Source organism: Periplaneta americana, chromosome 11 (genome assembly GCF_040183065.1).
Source record: "Periplaneta americana isolate PAMFEO1 chromosome 11, P.americana_PAMFEO1_priV1, whole genome shotgun sequence".
In the NCBI taxonomy this organism is placed as follows: Eukaryota; Metazoa; Arthropoda; class Insecta; order Blattodea; family Blattidae; genus Periplaneta; species Periplaneta americana.
In genome coordinates, this window is record NC_091127.1 from 58,220,454 (window position 1) to 58,241,416 (window position 20,963).

Here is a 20,963-nt window from a genome sequence, read left to right on the forward strand (position 1 = left end):
GGAATTAAGTAATTACATACTGATACGATTTACATACATAATGAGATCAAAAGAGGTAGTTACATAAAAATTTACCTCATTAAAATAAAAATAAACATAGTGGAATACATATGAATGTTGTTAGAATCAAATACGAATCACACGGAAACAGAAGCCGATAATTCCATAAAAAATGTACACAATAAAAATAAAAATAAACACATTGGAATACATAATAATATTAGATTAGAAGTAAGCAGGATTCACATAATTAAACCAGAAACCAACATTTGAATAAAATGTACAAAATAAAAAAATAGACTAATAATATAAAAATAATTAAAAACAACACAGTGGGATACATATTGGTGTTAAGTGATAAATAAACACGATTTACATAATTACACAATAAAAATAAGAAACAAAAAAATTAATAAATACAGTGGAATACATTGCATTAAATATTTGCAACGCGTTAGGTCTGGCAACTCATCATAAGATATTTTTCTAATTTACATTTAAAAGAAATTAAGTTCGGCAGCCCTTGACTTCAGGCGGCAGAGAATTCCAATGACGAGAAGTAGTAACAGTCAAAGATGAGAAATACAGAGATGATGTGTGGAATGGTATTTTTAGCGTGTTATCATTTGTGACCGAGTATTCAAGTTATGACAGCGAGAAAGATTGTGGAATCAGACAAATAAGTAGAAGAAGCAGAGGTAGGCCTATGCAAAATTTGGAATAAGAGAGATTGTGGCAACAAACTTTCTCTGCTTTGTTTAACTTTCGGCATATTTACGTCTTCACTTGTGAGATACAAAATATACTGACTGCAGGCACTGTGGCTGCAGTATTTGTTCTGTTACGTTGAAAAGGGGAAAGCACGTAACACAGTGATCAGGAGTCAAGGCTGATGTAATCATAAGTAAAATTCCTTCAAGACTCAATCAAATTGCGTAAGCAATCTGCAATACGTTTTGAAATGTAGACTACGACTACACCGTGAATAAGTCCATTCATAAGCAGAAAAGGGCAAAAATGCAATAAAAAGTAGAAATTTTTCTATAAAAATACCAATAGACAAAATTCCTAAAAACGCAAAAAAAAAAAAAAAAATGCAAAATAAAAGTAGGCTAGCCTATATTAGTTCATGTTGAAGTGAAACGAGTTTGTATTGAATCGTGCACTGTCTGTTATGTCTCAGAATAAAGATTGCACTAGTCAACAGTGATTTTGTTAAATACATAATTTCGGGTATTTCTTATGTATTGACATCTGCTGATTCCAAAAATGAAGTCAGAAATTTTCCATCACACACCATTTTTTTTTTTAATTTTGAAAATAAATGTGTTCCTGTTTATTAGCATTTGTGGTGTATAACATGCCGATTAGAAGGCGTATTTTACATTTATATTTCATTACATTGTGACTTGTAAGGTTTGGTAATTGTTACCTGTGAATTCACGAATAACAACAATAACATTTCCCTCACAAAACTGTGATTGTAAGGTAAATTTCCCAGATGAATAGAAGCTTTCTTTAAAGAAAGAAGCTAATCATGTGCTCTCTTCCGTTGTCAATTGAATTGACCGTACCTAATAGTGCATTGTAAGGAGTAGTGTATAAATGTGTAATGTAAAGAAACATGTCTTAAAAATGTCTTATAGATAGAAACAACTTTTGTTAAGTTTGTGGTGAGCTAACTTTAAAATGGCAGAGGCCAAATATTATTCCTCTGGTTAGAAGAGCTTATGACTGTTATTTTAATAACAAAATAGACCAGAACAAGACATGGGCCCCGGAAATATGTTATGCCAAATGTGTAACATTATTAACTGGCTGGTTAAAAGGATCCCGTCACATGCCTTTCACAGTCCCTATGATATGGCGCGAACCTAAGGATCATTTGACAGACTGTTACTTCTGCTTGACAAATTTAATATATCTGGAATAAATTAGAAGTCCAGACACTGTTAAATATCAATATTTAGTTTCTGCAATTCGGCCGGTGCTTCATAGGCCAGGATTTCCCATACCAACTCCACCAGATGACATAACATTAATTGAAGTAATTCAAAGTGTTCCTGATGTTCAGAATGAATTACAAAATGATCCAGATTTTGTGGAAGATGATACTATAAATGAACCTCACTTTCTAACAGGAGGATTTAAATGATTTGGTTCGGGATCTTGGTTTAAGTAAAAGCAAGGCAGAATTGCTCGCCTCAAGATTGAAAGGCTGGAAGCTGCTGCAGGTAACACCAAAGTAAGTTTCTTTTGCCAAAGCCAAAAGGAATTTGAGCATTTGTTTTCTAAAGAGGAGGATCTAGTTTTCTTCAGTGATGTTGAGAATTTGTTCGAGCCACTGCACTGGCGTTTGTTCATATATTCCTCGGAAACAGTTTGAAAGGAGCGTTACTACATAATGGAAACAAATACCCATCCATTCCTTTAGCCCATGCAGTTGGTATGAAGGAAATAATGAGAATATGAAGCTCTTACTAACCACTATCAAGTGTGACAATTTTTCTTGGCAGATATATGGGGATTTGAAAGTAATAGCTACCTTACTTGGGTTACAGCTTGGCTATACTTGTGCAAGTTGGAGAGCAGAGTTAAAAGTAATCATTATATAAAAAAGAACTGGCCAAAGAGCGAATAATTTTAATCCAGGACCAGATAATGTTCTTCACCAACCACTTGTAAGTTCTGAAAAACTCTTATTGCCTCCACTGCATATCAAACTAGGCTTGATTAAGAATTTTGTGAAAGTAATGGATCGTGATGGCAGTGCATTTCTCTTCCTGAAAAAATAAGTTCCCAAGAATCAGTGAAGCTAAATTAAAAGAAGGAATATTTGTTGATCTCAAATAAGGGAACTGATGAAAGATACGCAATTTGAAAACCAGTTAAATATGCAAGAAGCAGCTGCATGGGTGTATTAAAAAAATATTGTCACGAACGTTTTAGGAAACTTCAGGTCTGAGAACTATAGAGAACTTTCAGTGAGATGATTGAGAACTACAAGATGTAATACGTCTTAAAAAATACACTTTCTGCATCCCATCTCGATTTCTTTCCTGAAAGCCTAGGGGCTGTGAGCGACGAACACGGAAGCGTTTCCACCAGGACATCGTGGAAATGGAAAGGCGCTACCAGGGTAAATGACGTCCAAATATGTTGGCAGACTATTGTTGGATACTGAAAAGAGATGTTCCTCAAGCAAAGTAGAGCCGAAAATATGCTTCACATACATTTTAGGCCAATAAATGTAATTTCAGCTAAGATATCGTAATACTAAAATGTATAGATACGAAAAATGTTTTTCATGTGATTACTCTAAAACCCTGGGTGATGGAAAAGTTCTGTAAAAAGATTTGAAATCAGCACAAAAAAGTCACTTAGAATCACCCATTGTTTCCCATTTAACAGACGAAAGTTTAAATTTTGTTGACCAGTGTTATTATTCATCAATCATCTTCCGAGCCCTACTAATAAAAGATTCGGACAAAACCGAAACCAATTTACGAATATGCAAGCCGTACGATAGGATGAAGTCTGCCGGCGGGTACTAATAGTCATTAAAATGGCCAATATTTTATGACAGTCAAATGGAAATGTACGGTAAGTGAACCTTTTCACTCACTCGAGACAAAAGAAAGTACTAGTATCCCGTGGCTGTGATTCGACAATATAATTTTGAGCTCAGGACTGTGATATACGTATAAGTTATTTGTGAAATTTTGAAGGTGTAATTGAAGAGTTCAGAACTATAGTGGGCCAAGCGCCATTTACTAAAACTGTAGAAAACAAGGTTAAAATGAAGTTATTACCATAATTCAATGGAAACATATAGCAAGTAATATAAAGTATACACATTAAAATTATATGATATGCCAATCTTCATTAAACTATGGTATTCACTTCACTTTAACCCTTGCTTTCTCCGTTTTTAATAAATGGCGCTTGGCCCACTATGGCTCTGATCTCTTCAATTCACTTCGTACTTATTCTGGATTCTTATTCTTAATCGATTACTTATGTTCGATTGCTCTACTCGTATAATACTGAAATGGTCAATCAAATTCATTATTTTCGTGGAACATGAAACATCTTAACCTCAGTCAAGCGGCCAACTAACTATAAAAAACTACTATTCTACAGAGTAACTTCAGACGACTTCTTTAGACAGATTTCACTGTAGTTGATACAGCATCGTTAAATAACCGATTAAAAGAAAGAAGAATAAGAAGAGGAAGCAGATTATGTATCGTTACAATTTTCCGGTATGCAGTCAATAAACACTGCATTTCCTAAAAAAAAAGTAGAATGTGTTTCACATTAACTTAACATTTTCCCTCTAGTAAAGTGAAATGTCTGTTCATGATTCATAGCATTGTGCTGCAACCCGCAGTGCACATGTGGGCGGAAGGCTGACACTGCGACGTGCGCCGTCAGCCAGCATGTGCCGTGCATGTGTCGGCAAATAAAACTTGTTTGAATTCCTGTGTACTTAGTGAGCATTTTTTTACTGCTTTTAGAAAGCGTCTTGGTTTTAAAACAAGTCGCTGCAAGTGCAGCAGATACCGTTCCTGGTATGTGTACATTGACACCTTACGTGTATTTTTTAACATCACTGCAAACTTTTCGTACAAGTCTTCCTTAATTATGAGTTTATTTTTTAACTTGCTGGCATTAGCTTACCGGTAACGAAATAGTTTTGCCTTGAATGCATGCATCTAACGTTCACTATCGAATTGAGTTTCTATTTTCCAATAGAAGGCGACACTGTTGTTAATCTTGTTACGAGAGTGGCCGAGGACTGAGAGATAGCGTCGAAGAAACTTTGGCGTAGTAGGCCTAAGTTATACAGGTTGATTCACGAGGATTTACCGTCCTTTACGGAGCTTATTTCTGAAGACATTTTGAGCAAAAAAGTCATATAAACATAGTTCCTGTTCTCAATATTTTCAGAGTTACACTAAAAGTTGTTTGTAAAATACGTTTTTTCTTTAGTTTGAAGGTAAAATAATATTACAAATAGAGAATGAACTATTCAGAAGTATCATTTCTTGAATTGGCAATTATTATGAGGCTAAAAATGTGCTGTGAACTCTTTAGTTGCTTCGTACAGACATATTTTCTATTTTTAACTAGAAAATTACGTTATTCTTACGCACTTATCACAACAATTATTACAAATCACACCACTTTCACCGACTTAATTATTTGTAGTTCAGTTTTGTATCCTAATTTACAGTCTTCAAGAGTTTACAACACATTTTAAAAAAGTCTCCTTCCGCTTCGATATTGCCCGCACGCTTGTGAACGGCACTCGTCGCTCTACGTAACTGCATACGGCTATCTTTGATTTCCGTAGCGCTCGCGCTGGCTGCTGACTGCACGCTGACCAAGATCACGCGTTCACAGCAATGCGTTCCAATAACGAAACCTAACTCTGTAAATATTGAGAATAGGACCCATGTTTATATGACATTTTTTGCTCCGAATGTCTTCGGAAATAAGTTCCGTAAGGGACAGTAAATCCTCGTGAATCACTCTGTATTTCCTTGTACAGCTCTATGGAGAAATTAATTGCAGACATCGATGCCGTCTTATTTGATATGACGAATATTAAAAAAAAAAAAAAGACAGTAGGCCTACAGTGTGGGACGGGGTACATGATTTACTGCCACTTGATTTTGCTCCACCTAGTGTGATTTTTCGGTAAATTGTGTTTGTGTTGGTAATAGTTAATGTTAGTTGATTTTGCGCCAGTGCAAATAACCTGACGTACATTCAGTCTTTCACAAGCTTGGTGGTGCAATTTACAAAGTATTGATTTAGCAGAGACATGCAAGGACAAAATATCAGAAGAAGGTAAATGACTTAGTCGAATAATTTTTGGTCTTCCTTATCTCGCTCCTAAATGAGTGAGGGACTCTTTTGTATTTGATCTATACGAAGAGAAACTAGACAATTCAAAGATAACTGAATTTTGTGATTATCTTGTCCACAATTTTGTATCTGAGAAAGCGCGTTTCCTCCATATAATTTAGGTAGAACAGTCTGAAACTACCACAAACATAACCAATGCCTGCAAATCATTTCATAGAAAGTTCTATGGCATCTTCTATTATCAACATCCTGACATTAAAACTGAACAATGTAATAAATTCCCTCCAAATAGAAACTTACATGAAAATCATACTTAACACACAGTCCTCAGTCTATAGGATGACATCATAGAGAGTTTCTGTGGATCTCTACTGCCACTTCGATAATAAACGAACTATAATAAGATTTGCATTGCTTCTACCACACTAACATGAGTACTTAATGTTAACAGTCAACCATAGCTCAGCCAGCCTGCCAGCCGATGGCTTCTTGCCAAACAAGCAGAGTTTGTTACTCTTCAGTGCTTCAGAGATTGGTAGACAGAGTTACTGTAAAGCGGGCTTCCTCATATCGTTGTTGTCCTCCTCCAACTGCACCATCTAGCAAATTGCTGACAAGTGTTATAATTTAGGAGAGCAATTCTGTGAGTCCAAGGCAAAATGTAATTATATTTTACAGTTTTTCAGGAGCGAGAACTTAAAATCGGAACTTCTGTATAAAATCATAACATCAAGTTTCATAACAATGGGATGTTTGTTAAGTCAACTCTAAGGCGACTTCAGAGAAAAGCAATAGAAATGTGTTTTTTATCTTCTGCCACAATAAGGTTACCATCAGGATGCAAACAAATCGTAAAATCTCATTTTTTCCAAACAATGACATGCAACCACCTTTTGTCTTCGAATCATAGAATTAAAGATTAAATATTAACGTATGTCCACAGGCAGTTCCATGAAATTTTAGCGGGAAAATGTTGATAGAAACGAAAGAACATAGCCTTTTCATATTTCTTATCTTTTTCCTCTCTGACTTATCGTTGTTTCTCATTTTTTCTCCTTTCTTACTTCCCTTTAATCTCCCACTTATTAGGCCCTATGCTTTCCCTTTCACACTTCCTCCTCTTCTCGTTTTTATTTACACTCTTTTTTCTTATTCATAATATATTTTCCTCTCCATTTTCAAGTCTTCTCTTCTCTTCTCTTCTCTTCTCTTCTCTTCTCTTCTCTTCTCTTCTCTTCTCTTCTCTTCTCTTCTCTTCTCTTCTCTTCTCTTCTCTTCTCTTCTCTTCTCTCTTCTCTTCTCCTCTCTCTTTGCTTCTCTTGTACGTTCTCTTATTCCTTCCATAATTTCCCAGTTCATTCTTATTTTTCCTTGTTCCTTTCCTTGTTGTCTCTTATTACTCCCCTTTCTCTTTTATTTCACCTCTAGTTTTTCTCGTCCGTCTTTGTCTCCTACCCTCATGTTTCCCGCTTGTTGATTTGTTTTATTCATCGTAATATTTTCCAGTAACCACTTATTTTTCTCCTATTTCTCATTTCTCTTTCCTTATTTATTGTCTTAGTCTCTCTCCTCTTATTGCTCTCTCCTTCCTTTTCTGCCGTTCTTGTCCTCTTTTTTGCCGGTTTTCTCCCGATGTTGTCCCTTATCTCCCGCTCTTGCTCCCTTTATCCAGCTCTTTTGTTTCCCCCAGCTCTTGCTCCTTTTCTCCCGCTTTCCCCCTTTTATCTTTTCATCCATTTTCTCTCTCGTTTATCCATTGTTCCCTCACTTTCTTCCGTTTTCTGCTCATCCCCTTTTCTTACTCTTTCTTCCCCTCATTTTTCATTTTTCCCGCTTTTCTCTTCTTACTCTATCTCACCTTTCTTCCTTTCTTTCCCCTTCTATCCCGCTTTCTCCTCTCTTCCTTTCTTTTTCTCCCTTTTCGTATTTCTCTTCTCTATGCTCCTCCTTTAACTTCTTTTTCATATTTCTTACCTACTCTCTTTTCTTGCATTTCCATTTTCTTCTCTATTTTTTTATATTCTTCCCAGTATCCTCTACTCGTACTTTTGGTTCTCCTTTTGCTTCTGGCGACCGGGTAGCTCAATTGGTAGATAAACTGGCTACGGACTGGAAGATCCCGCATTCAATCTCGAGTGATAATGGGATTTTTTTAATTGTCAGAACTTTCAGAACAGCACATGGGACCACTCAGCCTTCTGTCAAATTGTATACCGGGTCTTTCCCAGGGGTAAAACGCGGTCGGAACGTGGTGCAGACCACACATCTTCATTCTAGTGCCTCCATGCGCCTTTGCGGCGTGTAAAGTGGGTACAGACCGATTATTTAGTCCTGACAGCTCGGCGACGAGAAAGAGGGGAAGTAATAGGAGTAGTGGGGAGAGTTCCGGAGTGGAGATAAGAGCGAGCGGTCAGTAAGAACTGCAGTATAGCTTATTGTGTTGGAAACACACCGCTCTATCTATAGTCCCGTCGCTCTAATTTCCGGCAGCCACTCGCGTTGCAGGTCTGCTACATTTAAACGTGTGCGTCTTGTGATTCGCTGATGAAGACGTTATTCATTTCTTAAGGCTCGATAAATAATATAATCGCCCGCCATTTTGGCTCTTTCGTTGGCGTTCGCAGAAAGCACACGAAGACGTTATTTGCCGCTCAATTATTTGCCGAATTACAGTACGTTTAATTTATTATCATAGGAGCTACGATATGATAATGTTTAACGGTGTGGCAAATAGATTCCTCGTATGGTAGCTCGGTAACGAAAGAACAAAAATGGTGAACGGTACTACCTTCCCTAGACTTTTTAGAGCCTTCACTTCCTAAGACGTAAGCAAAGAGGAGGAGTCACGCCGGGAATAACAGCTTCGCGACTATAGCGCGTTACATCCGATGCAAGCAAATGACTAACTCGAACACCCCTTGGCGTAGCTTAATGGACTCGCCTGACCCAAGCGCACACTGTCTGCGACTGTCAGGACTAAATAATCACACTGAACCTATTTACATTGCCTCTGAATCTTCCTTCTCTTCCTTATTATCTTTGTCTAGTCATGTGCTGAACGCTAGAACTGACGTCTTGACTCCACGTTGTACAGGGACATCATTTTATTTTTACTTCAATTTTTATTGTACCTGAGTTTTTTAATGTACTTCACTCCCACCCCCTCTACTAGTAAACTTCCAACCCTTCTTCACACAGAACCAAGCGTATACAGTCAAAGTCGCCTTACGGTCATAGTAAACACAAACAGTACTGAGTTAGTAAGTATAGGACGTTCCAGAAATATGTTCACGTTTCCCAGTAACGATAGAGCTTTCAATATTGAATCATATTCTCGCACAGGTACTGTTGTCCGTTTGCCTATGTCGCATCCCGGTTTCTCCCACCCACTTCTGCCCGTCCCTTTGTGGCTGGGCTGTCTTAGCTCTTTTCTGAAAACATTAATTTCTGTTAGGAATTGTACATCTACGTAATATTATACAACTGTTTAAAATAACTTAAATAAAAGGGCCTCGTTAATTAATTGTCACGTGATTTCCCTCCTTTCTATGACCTTGCGACAAAACCACTTGGACGGACAGTAGATAGCATGTCTGAGTAATTTTATCTTTTCGGATCGGGCAGAAGTGAAGATTGAATTTACAGTACGTAAGGTACTCTTTTATAGAGCAGGTACAGAATTATTTCAACATGAGTTACTAGTACGAAGGATGAAACTGACAATTGGAATTAGATGCAATCGTCTATAGTGCGTTAATATGCACAAAAGAACTGAAGCCTGTATCGAAATGAACGGCCACTATTTTAAAAAATGTGTTTAAATATTCATATTATGATTATTTTTCAATTTAATTTTTTTCTTTATATTGTACGCTAATGTGCTGTAGACAGTATAATATACACTGCATAATGAATACGCTCGCATGGATAACTCAGTTCGTGAGTAAAAAGACTCATTGTTAATACAGTACTGTACTTTGATTAAACAAAAACCTAATGAAAATTACCGAACCCAAAATCGCGATATTTCCTAGTTTACGTAAATGGATGAACTATTTTTCTTCCCTCCTATACCTAGTAGAGTGATTTGTTTGTGTTTTACGCCAGTATCATCGAACTACAGTCGTGGAAGGGGATAGCAAACTGTGTTTCCGGTTCTCTAAAGGTATAGCCAGGTTAATATTAAAAATGTTAGTAAAAATAAAATGATGTCCCTGTATATTTAATATTTATATCCCCAGAAACACCACGAAAAGTTTTAATTAAATTAAATTAATTGGAATATACTTTGTTGCAGTTTGACGGAGCTGTGGCTGACTTTCCCGATCACACGTCTTACACTAGTAGTGGCGGAGGCGCTGTTACTGGAAGTGGTAGTGGCATCGGAAGCGGAGGTGGCAGCGGAAGCGGAAGTGGCAGTGGAAGTGGCACCGATACGCGTTTCGGCGGCTACTCCTCGTACAGCGAGTTCAAGTGGAACACACTGAACCAACGCAATATGGAGATCCTGCGCAACCAGAAGGGGACATACAAGACGCACACGTCTGGTGAGTTTCCTGTTTCTCTTAATTTTTAATGCTACTTTTGACGTAGACATTTTTCCCCCCGCATCGAGTATGGACAGCCGTTTCGGGATCAGTGGTGAAGCTGCAAGTGGCAGATTGCAGATGCTTACGTAACAGCCGAATCCTTATGTTGTTAGTAGTTAGACCATGAACAACTGTAACTTATGTGACCGCGCCCAATGACGCTACCTCCCTTCGCTGCGGGCATGAGGACGTCGAAGTTGCGTATAAAATTAGCCGTGCCTCTCGGACTCTCTCAGTAACATCTCAGCATGGAGAGCTACAGACCTGTACGACCGCTCGTTTGTTTTGTAGTCGCGAGTTCTGCATTATTAAAATGATAATAAACACACGATACACTTCGAGTGAACCATAATGAAAAATGTCCTTGTGATCTAGAACTAATTTCGGAATGCCACTTCATATAAAGGGAAAATATATTACATGTGCCTTTCATAAATTTTATTACTTCTTTGATCATAGAATGATACTCTACTTTTGTAAACAGAAACAAAAATAAAATATTTAGAGCAACACAATATTGTACTGTAGTATCATTCCCCAAACTGACTGGGTGACTTATGTGATGGTGTATCGCTGATACAGCGCAAAGTTTCTTTTCTTCTGATGTATTTCTAAATTCTCTTGTATTCTTCCCTCTTCTTTTCATTTTATACTTGCTCTTTACCTTCCTCTTCGTCGTCTTCCTCCTCCTTCTCCACTTCTCTCTTGGTGTTTCTATCCCTCACTTTTCTTCCACTTTCATTTCGTCGTGTTGTCTTGCTTTCGTCTTATAGGGGAAACTCGGCTAATTCCGCAGTACGGGTAATTCCGCAATAGTGCATATATGATTTTACTGCGGCTTTACAATAGCGTGAACGTAAGTTTTGAGAGGCTGTCAACAGGAAGCATGTTCTCTGCAGTGCTATAGAAGAAAATCAAGGATATTGGTCGACACTTCGGCAATACAGTGAAACATCGAAAGTTGCCTGTTTTTCGTGCTTTGCTACACAGCTGTGAAGAAACTGAGGATTGTTACATATAAATTGTTCCTTTTATATTACTTTCATAATGTATTTCATAATTATTTACGACTGCGAAATTAGCCAAATCCTATTGCGTAGTTATCCGCACTGTTGCGGAATTACCCGAGTTGTTTTTTTCAACTGTAATTAATGTACAATTAAATATGTTTACATTTTAATAAGTCTCTTTATCTTATTTGGTAATGAAAGGTTTCGTCCATGTCTACATACTTTGATAATATTTTTCAATAAACATTTTGAAAAAATATGATATATTTACTTCTTAATATTGCGAAATTAGCCGAGTCTCCCCTAACATTTATTATTCATCCTCTTCAACTTTTTCTTTCTTCCTCTTCCCTTTTTTACTTCATCCCCTTCCATTTCGCCTTTTCATTCTTTCCTTCTTTGTCTTCATGCTCCTTTTCTTTTTTTCTCCTTCGTATTTCCATTCCATCTTCAAATTCTTCGTCATTCCATTTATTTCCTTCATCATATTCGTTTTCATAATGATTTTTCTTCTTATTGCGTTCTTTTCTCTCTTTTCGTCTCTCCATTCTTTCCTTCCTCTTCATTTTTCATTTCTTTCCATCTTCTTCGTCTCTCAATTGTTTTCTTTCTTCCTCTTTTTTCCCCTTGTATTTCCTTTTTATTTCTTCTCGTTTCCTTCAGTCTTTTCCTTTCTTTTTCTCTTTCATTCGTTTTCTTCATCTTCTTTATGTTCCCTTTCTCTTTTTTTTCCACTCCTTCCGATCTTTTCTTTTTCGTCTTTCTTCCCCTTCTTCTTCATTTTCCCCCTTTTCCTTGTTCTCCTTTCTGTTCGTCTTTTTCTATTTGCTTGGTCTTCTTTCCGTTTGTCTTCTTGGTTTTCGTGTCCCGCTTCATCTTATAAAGCTATCATTAGCTGTTTCCCCTTCAACTTCTGTTGTCTCTTCCCTTGCCTTTCTTCTTCATCATAACAATGTACTCATTATACCCTACCACAAGACATCTTTATATTCTTCATCTTATACAGTTTCAGTTGCTAGAAATTGGAACTCGCTACCGAGTGATATAAGGGGTCCAAATTACATAAATTCTTAAAAAATTAATTATTGAATAATATTTATTACATATAATGAAACTAACATCTGTCCATTCTTATTATTATCATTAATTTCTTTAAATAGATTTACAAAACCTCTAATGGCAATTACATTAATATTCTCATTATAGAAATATATTTTATATATATATTTTTTTCTCTCCCTGTAACATAGTTCTAGTAAGCTTATATTAAACTAGCCGTACCCGTGCGCTCTGCTGCACCTGTTAGAAATAAATATAAAGTAATTACATAATTAAAATAGGACGTTTGATCCAGGGAACATTCGTGGTTGATAGAAGGATAAATAGTTGAATATGTTACTTAATTTAATTTGTATTTAAATATTTAAAATGCGGACATTTTGGTCCAGAGAGCAATCATTTGGTGCAATGACAATTCCTTTAACATGTTTCTTAAGTGTTATTAAATGCAACCATAGTTTAATGAAGATTGACATATCATTTAGTTTTAATGTGTATACTTTATATTACTTGCTATATGTTTCAGGAGTTACTGTAATAACATTGTAGAATTATGTCCATCTAGAGAAACTACACTTTCCAATAAATTGTGAAATAATAATTAAACAATTAATTAGCTTCCGATATTACTTCATACAAACACAGAAACATTCTCTGTAGGCTATTTCATAGCTTTCGATTGTTGCTGTCCAAGGCCCTTTATAGACGAAGTCATTTGTTTTTTAATTCATTACACGGCCTTAGATGGCAGTTATTTTAATTTTAAAACTCATTTATCTCATTAAATATCAGTCTTATCAAAATTTTTCAAGGAATAAAACTTATCGCAAATTATTTTTAAAGGAACTTTTGTTATGTAATATTTTTCACAAAAATCAATAATAAGCGAGATATTTCGATTTATTTAATTCAGTCCCCCTTTTAACCCCCCTTTTAAATAATGTATTTTGAATGCCATATAGCCTAAAATCTAAGTTACAACGAACTTAATTTATATTCCAATTTTCATCGAAATCCGTTCAGCCATTATCGCGTGAAAAGGTAACAAACATACAGACAGACAGACAAAAATTTCAAAAAAGAGATTTTCGGTTTCAGAGTGGTTAATTATATATGTTAGGACCAATTATATTTGGAAAATCGAAAATTACCAGAAAAATTTCGGCTACAGATTTATTATTAGTATAGATTAATTTTCATCATTTTACTAGCTATCTCAAATCTCAAATTAATTATAATTGATTGAATTAAATTACCTCATAAATTATGTTACTGCTTTACCTTATAGGTTTGTCTACATTTAAATAAATATGTAGTCTACTATTCGTTAAAACTTAACTGAAGAATATTGCTGGAGAACCTTTTACGAGTAGTGTAAATATTCGTAATTTAAATTGGTATTGTATTGATTAAGGCTGGATGAGTGAAAGAGAAGGTCTTATGGCCTTAATTCTGCCAGCGAAAATAAAATAATAATAATAATAATAATAATATTATTATTATTATTATTATTATTATTATTATTATTATTATTATTATTATTATTATTTCTTTCGCTTCATCATTTTGTTACTCTTGCCTCCTATCTCCGTGCCCTTTTATATTCCATTTATTTTGGGTTTCATTTTCTCTTTTCGTCATAATTGTCCTCGTTCTGCATCTGTTCCTCTTTCGCCTCCAATAGTGTTGGGGAAAATTAATCTTGTCACTTTGCTTGCAAAGCCTGTGCCGTTCTCCTAAGTGTTGGTATTGGCATGAAAGAAAGTGAGGCGTTCAGGCTAACAATGCCGTGCGGTAATGCTATTCCTGTCATTGATTGTTTTCCGCTCACGTCACTGAATTAGCGATGTTGCTACACTCCTTGTGTACGTGCAGGGCGGAGCTGCTAATTTAACTAGGAACGCGAGGGTATCCAGCTCCCTCCCAACATTTTTCATTCAATACGTCCATCTATATGCTCTGCAATATCACCTCGATACTTTGCGATTCAGATTGTGTTACTTGTCTTCACTTGGATTATTTTATTTTTTATGTATTTATTCATCAGCACTGCAATTGGGTATACAGGGTGTAAGGGGTATAAGTGCCGTCCTCTTCACAGTCATCGTGGACGGTCTACAGCAGTCATGTTAATTGATGCCCATAGGAGCAAGCGCGCGCTTTAGAGCTCAGGAGAGCCTGAGTGCTTTACAGCGGAAAGGAAAGAGACAGACGGTAGAGGTAGTATATGCCGCTTGGTCGAGCTATATTCAGGGATGGCCAACACTGATTCAATTGATAAAGGGAAGAGAACTTATTAAAATTGTATCCATGTTAATTTTTAGATTCATCTGAGAAGTATAAGTGCATTATAAGAAAGTAAGTTGTAATTTTAATGCTCGTTTTTCATAAGTTTGATTTTTTTAATTCAAAAGAAATATTTTCTCAACTTTTTTTTTTTATAGAAAAGTGAAATTTTCAGACGTAGGCATATTTATTTAGTAGCCTTACAGAATGTTTTCGTAAATCCAATATACCTTAAATACGTATTACTGAAGATAGTGTATTGAAATTTTTTAAAATGTTCGCATGGAAATTATTTGTAATGAAATGAATTAACAAAGCAACTACTGTTACATCATAAGCAAAAGATATGTGCCCATATGTTGTAAAAAATGTCAGCTCTATAGTTTCAATACATTTTGAGAAAATAATTTAATATTCTGATGATAGGAAGTTGCTCACCAATATCACCTTAAAAGCATAATGCGATAATAGTTTTCTTATGGACTATTAGTTACACTTAAAACATATACAGCACCTCGGTAACTTTGCTTTTTTACTGTAATATTGTTTTGATTGGTTTATTGATTACTTTTATAAGGCTAAAGGTACCCCATCAATTCCATCTTATCATGTCATACTCAGTCTCTCTCTCTCTTTTTTTTTTTAAGTCACTTTCTTTATGAATGATGTGTTTCATCCATTTATTACAGTATAGTTGTACTACTATGGACTTTATGTGAATATTCCTTCTTAACTCTTTATTATGTTATTAACATTTAAAACACAACTGCAATATTAAGCAATTGGTATTAGTACTTTTGTTTTACAGACAATATAGATAATATCAAACAGAAAAATCCATATAAAAATAACGACATAAAATTTCACGTTCCGTCTGAAGTTTGTGCACCACTGTTTTCTTAATCCAACAGGCTGCTTATTCATATACACAACCCTTCCTCTTTCCATAGCTCTTGATACCCGCGCACGACGTCAAGGTCAGAAAAATGCGCTTGCTTTGACATCACTGGTCTACAGGATCAAAAAACGTCCATACAACATAGGATCAACACTTGATAGTTTTCCCAGAAAAAAAATTTCTTCTCTTATTTTATTCGCGTTATGCTGCTTATATCGTTAGTAAAATTACGAAAACAATTACATCAGTAGGTATATCTAGCAAAGTGTTAATATTAGTTTAAATACATATTTGTGTGTTTTATTACGTTTTCGTGAAATTAAATAAAATTGCATGCTTAAATTTGTTAATATTCTGGCGTGAGAGACGTGGCAACGTGTTGAGCAGGCAGTACTCTGCACAGACGTATGTACATGTCAGCTGAGTTCAAGCTCCCTGTCCATAGGTCTACTGCCGAGCGGATGACAGTTCGGTACCAGGTATTCGATAAACAACTTACAATGTCATTCACAGTTAAGGAATATAGTATATTATTAATTTATGGAGAAAGTCGTCGTAATTCAAGTGAGGCAAGAAGATGTACCGTCATTGTTTTCCGCAATGAAGGTTATTAATCGGCGAACTTTTGTAGCTGTTTCTCAACGATTATTACAAACCAGGAGTCTCTTCCCCCGTTTCGAAAATCACACAAACAAATTTCTTTCAAAATGGTACTGATTTATGGAAGTGGGAGAGATTAAAATTTTGCATCAGAAAGAATTCGTGTGATTTTGTGCAGTAAACCATTATTGTTTATTTTTTAGACGTAAATAAAAAAAATGGACCAATATTGCCAATATTGTTAAATAAAATGGAAATTTACCATAAAGTACTATTAATGAGATTTAATGTTTGTATTTTCTATATGTTTTATGTAAACAACGGTCCGCCCCTGCATTAGAACAGAGCATCTGTTTTGTACCGGTATGTCTGTATCCGCTTGAGCTGTACCGTGTACTTGTAAACTCCCTCCTTCCCATCCAGAAACGTTGCCAAACGCCTAATATTGTAAACTTTAGTAATTAGTTAAGTACTGCAATTAGAAGAAAATTGTGAGGACATTTTTTGTCCCTTATGACATGAACAATCATCAGTTAAAATAATGGCACTTATACCCCTTACACCCTGTATACAAGGGGCGTCCAGAAAGTAAGTTTCCCTAGGTCGTCAACAGAAAGAAAACACAATTCCATGGACAAACTTCATTGTAGCAGGTACAGCAAGTGTTGCGCTATTATTCCACATAATCACCACCAGAATTGAGACATTTGTCATACCGTCATATCAACTTTTGTAACCCTGTGTCGTAGAGGTCTGCCGTCTGGGATAGGAACCAGTGTGTAACAGCCCCCTGCAACTCTACATCATTGTGATACGCGTGATGCTGATCGGACAGGAATTTCTTGAGGTACAAGAAAAGATGGAAATCGCTAGGGGTGAGATCCGGGCTGTAGGGTGGGTGACAACAGCTGCATTGAGCATTTCGTGCCGCTTGTTCTGAATGGCCCTTCGCAAATTCTGCAGTGTTGCACAGTAACGCTCAGCGTTCACCGCCTCACCTCTGGCCATGAACTGGATGATCAGAATGCCCTTTCTGTCCCAGAAGACCGTGCATAACACTTTCCGGTCGACAAAGTCTGCTTGAATTTGGTCCTGGTCGGAGATCCATTGTGACACCAATGCATTGACTGCTGCTTGGTTCCTGGGCTAAAGTGTGCAACCCACGATTTTCATCTCCTGCGACGATCCGGTCCAGAAACTCGTCGCCGTCATCGTGATACCGCTCCAGAAATGTCGATGTTGATCCCATGCGTTTTCTTTTGTGTTCGGATGTCAGTTGCTTCGGTACAAACGCTACATTACATTCTTGAAAGTGAAATAAAAAAGTAAATTAATTTACTTTGCAATGAATGAAAAATAAATGAAAGATTAATTATTTCATTCATTGTCATAATTTAATGAGGAATATAACGGTTAAAAACAAACGGTACAGTACATTCTTGAAAGTAAAATAGAAAAGTAAATGAATGTACTTTTGCAATGAATGAAAAATAAATGAACAGATTATTTAATAAATAAATAAATTTATTCATTCATTCATAATTTATTGAAGAAGGTAATAGTTAAAAACAAACAGTACTTCACATTCTTTAAGGTAAAAGAAAAAGTAAATGTATGTACTTTGCAATGAATGGAAAATAAATGAACATATTAAGTAATTAATTAATAAATATTAGGGTAACTGTGAATATATTGAATAAACAGTTGCGGACAGCCGATGAGGGGTAGTCCTCCAGCTTGGGGGTTGGGCGAAGGGCTAACAACCCATCACCGTAAAAAACAGATTGTTATGAATCCTTCAAATAAGCCTCGGAATGGGACTAATTCTCTGGCACGACCACAGCAAAGGAATAAGGTTTTGAGATTTGGTACTTGGAATGTTACAAGTCTATATAGAACAGGAGGGGTAACATTAGTAGCAAAAGAACTAGCTAGATATAGAATAGACTTTGTGGGAGTACAGGAGGTTAGGTTAGATGGGAACGGCATAACACAAATAGGATATAGAGTGTTAGTTGGGAGGCCGGAGGGAAAAAGACCTTCAGGGAGGCCGAGACGTAGATGGTAAAATAATATTAAAATGGATTTGAGGGAGGTGGGATATGACGATAGAGAATGGATTAATCTTGCTCAGGATAGGGACCAATGGCGGGCTTATGTGAGGGCGGCATTGAACCTCCGGGTTCCTTAAAAGCCAGTAAGTAAGTAAGTATTAATTAATAGTCTATTAAATAATTAATTCATCATTTATTTAAGAAGATAACAGTCAAAAACAAACGGTACATTATATTCTTGAAAGTAAAATAAAAAAGTAAATGAATGTATTTTGCAATTAATAAAGAGTAAATGAACAGATTAGTGAATTAATTAATTCATAATTTAATGAAAAAGATAACAGTTAAAAACAAACGGTTACGTTACATTCTTGAAAGTAAAATAAAAGAGTAAATGAATCTACTTTTGCAATGAATGAAAAATTTATGAACAGATTAATTAATTAATAATTTAATGAAAAAGATGACAGTTAAACACAAACGGTTTGTTACATTCTTGAAAGTAAAATAAAAAGAAAGTAAATGAATGTACTTTTGCAATGAATAAAAAATAAATGTACAGATTATTTATTTAATTACTTCATTCATTAATTCATTGTCATAATTTAACCCAGATAAGACTGACGTCCTATATATAGGACACCGGACGTTTTATTTTTTTTTTAACATTGTTGTGTAAGATTTTCATAGTCGGCAATCATGTTACCATAATCCTTATTTGTTATAAATTGCCTACAATTTTTTTTATTATGTTCAGTCTGTCATAGTCATTGTTGTTAACATATTTGTGTGAGTCATGGCTGTGGAGCAGAACATGTTGTTCTCGAAGTCGGTATACATTACATGCTATAGGTATAGTGCTTTTGATATTGATAGGGCATACTCCTATGATGTACTTCGTATATAATAATTCATAATTAGATTCAATTTTTTATTTAGTGTTATGCCATATCATTGTAAAGTTAGGCGTACTACATGTAGTACGTCAGTCATAAAAGGGGACATTTCGTAAGACTGATGGTACTCATGTTATTATAGGAGGTTTTCACTAAATGAAGCCTTACAAATGATTCAGGACGACCAAGTTGCTATACCTAAGAGCAATAACATTTCCATCACCATTTTATCGCCAAAAAATGCGTGTGGTAACGTAACTGATGAGGATTCTGGTGATGAAAATTACCCTACAATTGACAGTATGCCTGGTAGTCAGTTGCGAGCTGACACGGAAGTAACCCTCAAGACACAAGGAGAGGGAATGGATGATTATGATGACGAAAGCCATAATGGTGATGATGAACATAGTAAAGGCGATGGTGAGAATGGCCGTAGAAATACTACAACCGATATACAGATGAAGAGAAAGAATACTAAATTTCAATTGGGAAGAAGTTGACATACAGCAGGGAAATACTATGTTTTTCAATTTCCGTGCACACAGTTTCAAGATACTCTAGAAATTTGAAGAAGAAAATATCAGTGAAATAGTCCAATATCATATATTAGTACAACAAAAATATGGGTGGACCAAAACATCAATCTGTATAAAACATCTATTAGAAGCAAGAAATGGTAATTTAGTCTGCATTGACGTAGCAGAACAAAATGCATGGCAGCTATACAAGATGAACTCCAACGAAAAACTCGATCATCTTGCATTTCGCAAACGTCTTGTCTTATCTGTTCTCAAATCCACTACTCGACATGTACAGTGAAGCAGTAGACCAGCGGTCGTCAACTCACTGCACTCTCGGGCTATCGTCTCTTACCCTCAGGTGCATTTGTGGCTGCTGGCGGGTATGCTCTCTACCTAATCCTGCTGCACTTACCCTTTACCCATTTCAGTGAATGCTGACGACCACTGCGGTAGACCATCTCATCTAAGACTGAGCAAAAAGATTCAAGGTTTGATGGAAGTAATCATTTTGTGGTATATCAAGGAAAACAAACTCGATGCAGACAGTGTCACACAAAGACAACAATAATATGTATGAAGTGTGATGTCGGTGTACATGTAAAATGTTTTATCACGTATCACACACCATAAACATTCTCGAAAAATACAATAATCTTATTGTGTGTGAGTGATATTATAATTTTGTGTTAATTTGATGTAATGTTAAGCTAAACAATTTATACATATTTGTGCTAAAACGACTTATGTCATATAATGTTTTTGCATGGGGATATGACTAACGTCCTATATATAGCACACTGAAAATCTCGGATACTATCAACATAAAAAATTTAAAAACAGCTTTGTTGTGTTATATCAATTACAATTAAATAATTTGTACCAAAAAATCGTATTTTTTTAACAAAAAATAATTCAGTCTTATCTGGGTTAATGAAAAAGATAATGGTTGAAAACAAACGGTATATTACATTCTTGAAAGTAAAATAAAAAAGTAAATGAATATACTTTCGCAATAAATGAAAAGTACGTAAATGAATATACTTTTGCAATAAATGAAAAGTAAATGAACAGGTTAATTAATTCATAATTTAATGAAAAAGATAAGTTAAAAACAAACGGTTACATTACATTCTTGAAAGTAAAATAAAACATGTAAATGAATACACTTCGCAA

General features: G+C 35.6%; 1 protein-coding gene across 1 annotated transcript in view; it reads left to right on the forward strand.

Annotated features, from left to right (window-relative positions):
- Positions 1-20,963, forward strand: part of LOC138709038 (uncharacterized) — a 1,004,374-nt gene that overhangs the window by 334,505 nt on the left and 648,906 nt on the right. Inside the window, exon 2 of the mRNA XM_069839519.1 lies at positions 10,175-10,424. Within this exon, the coding sequence (XP_069695620.1) occupies positions 10,175-10,424 (250 nt within the window). The remainder of the gene's footprint in view (positions 1-10,174; positions 10,425-20,963) is intronic.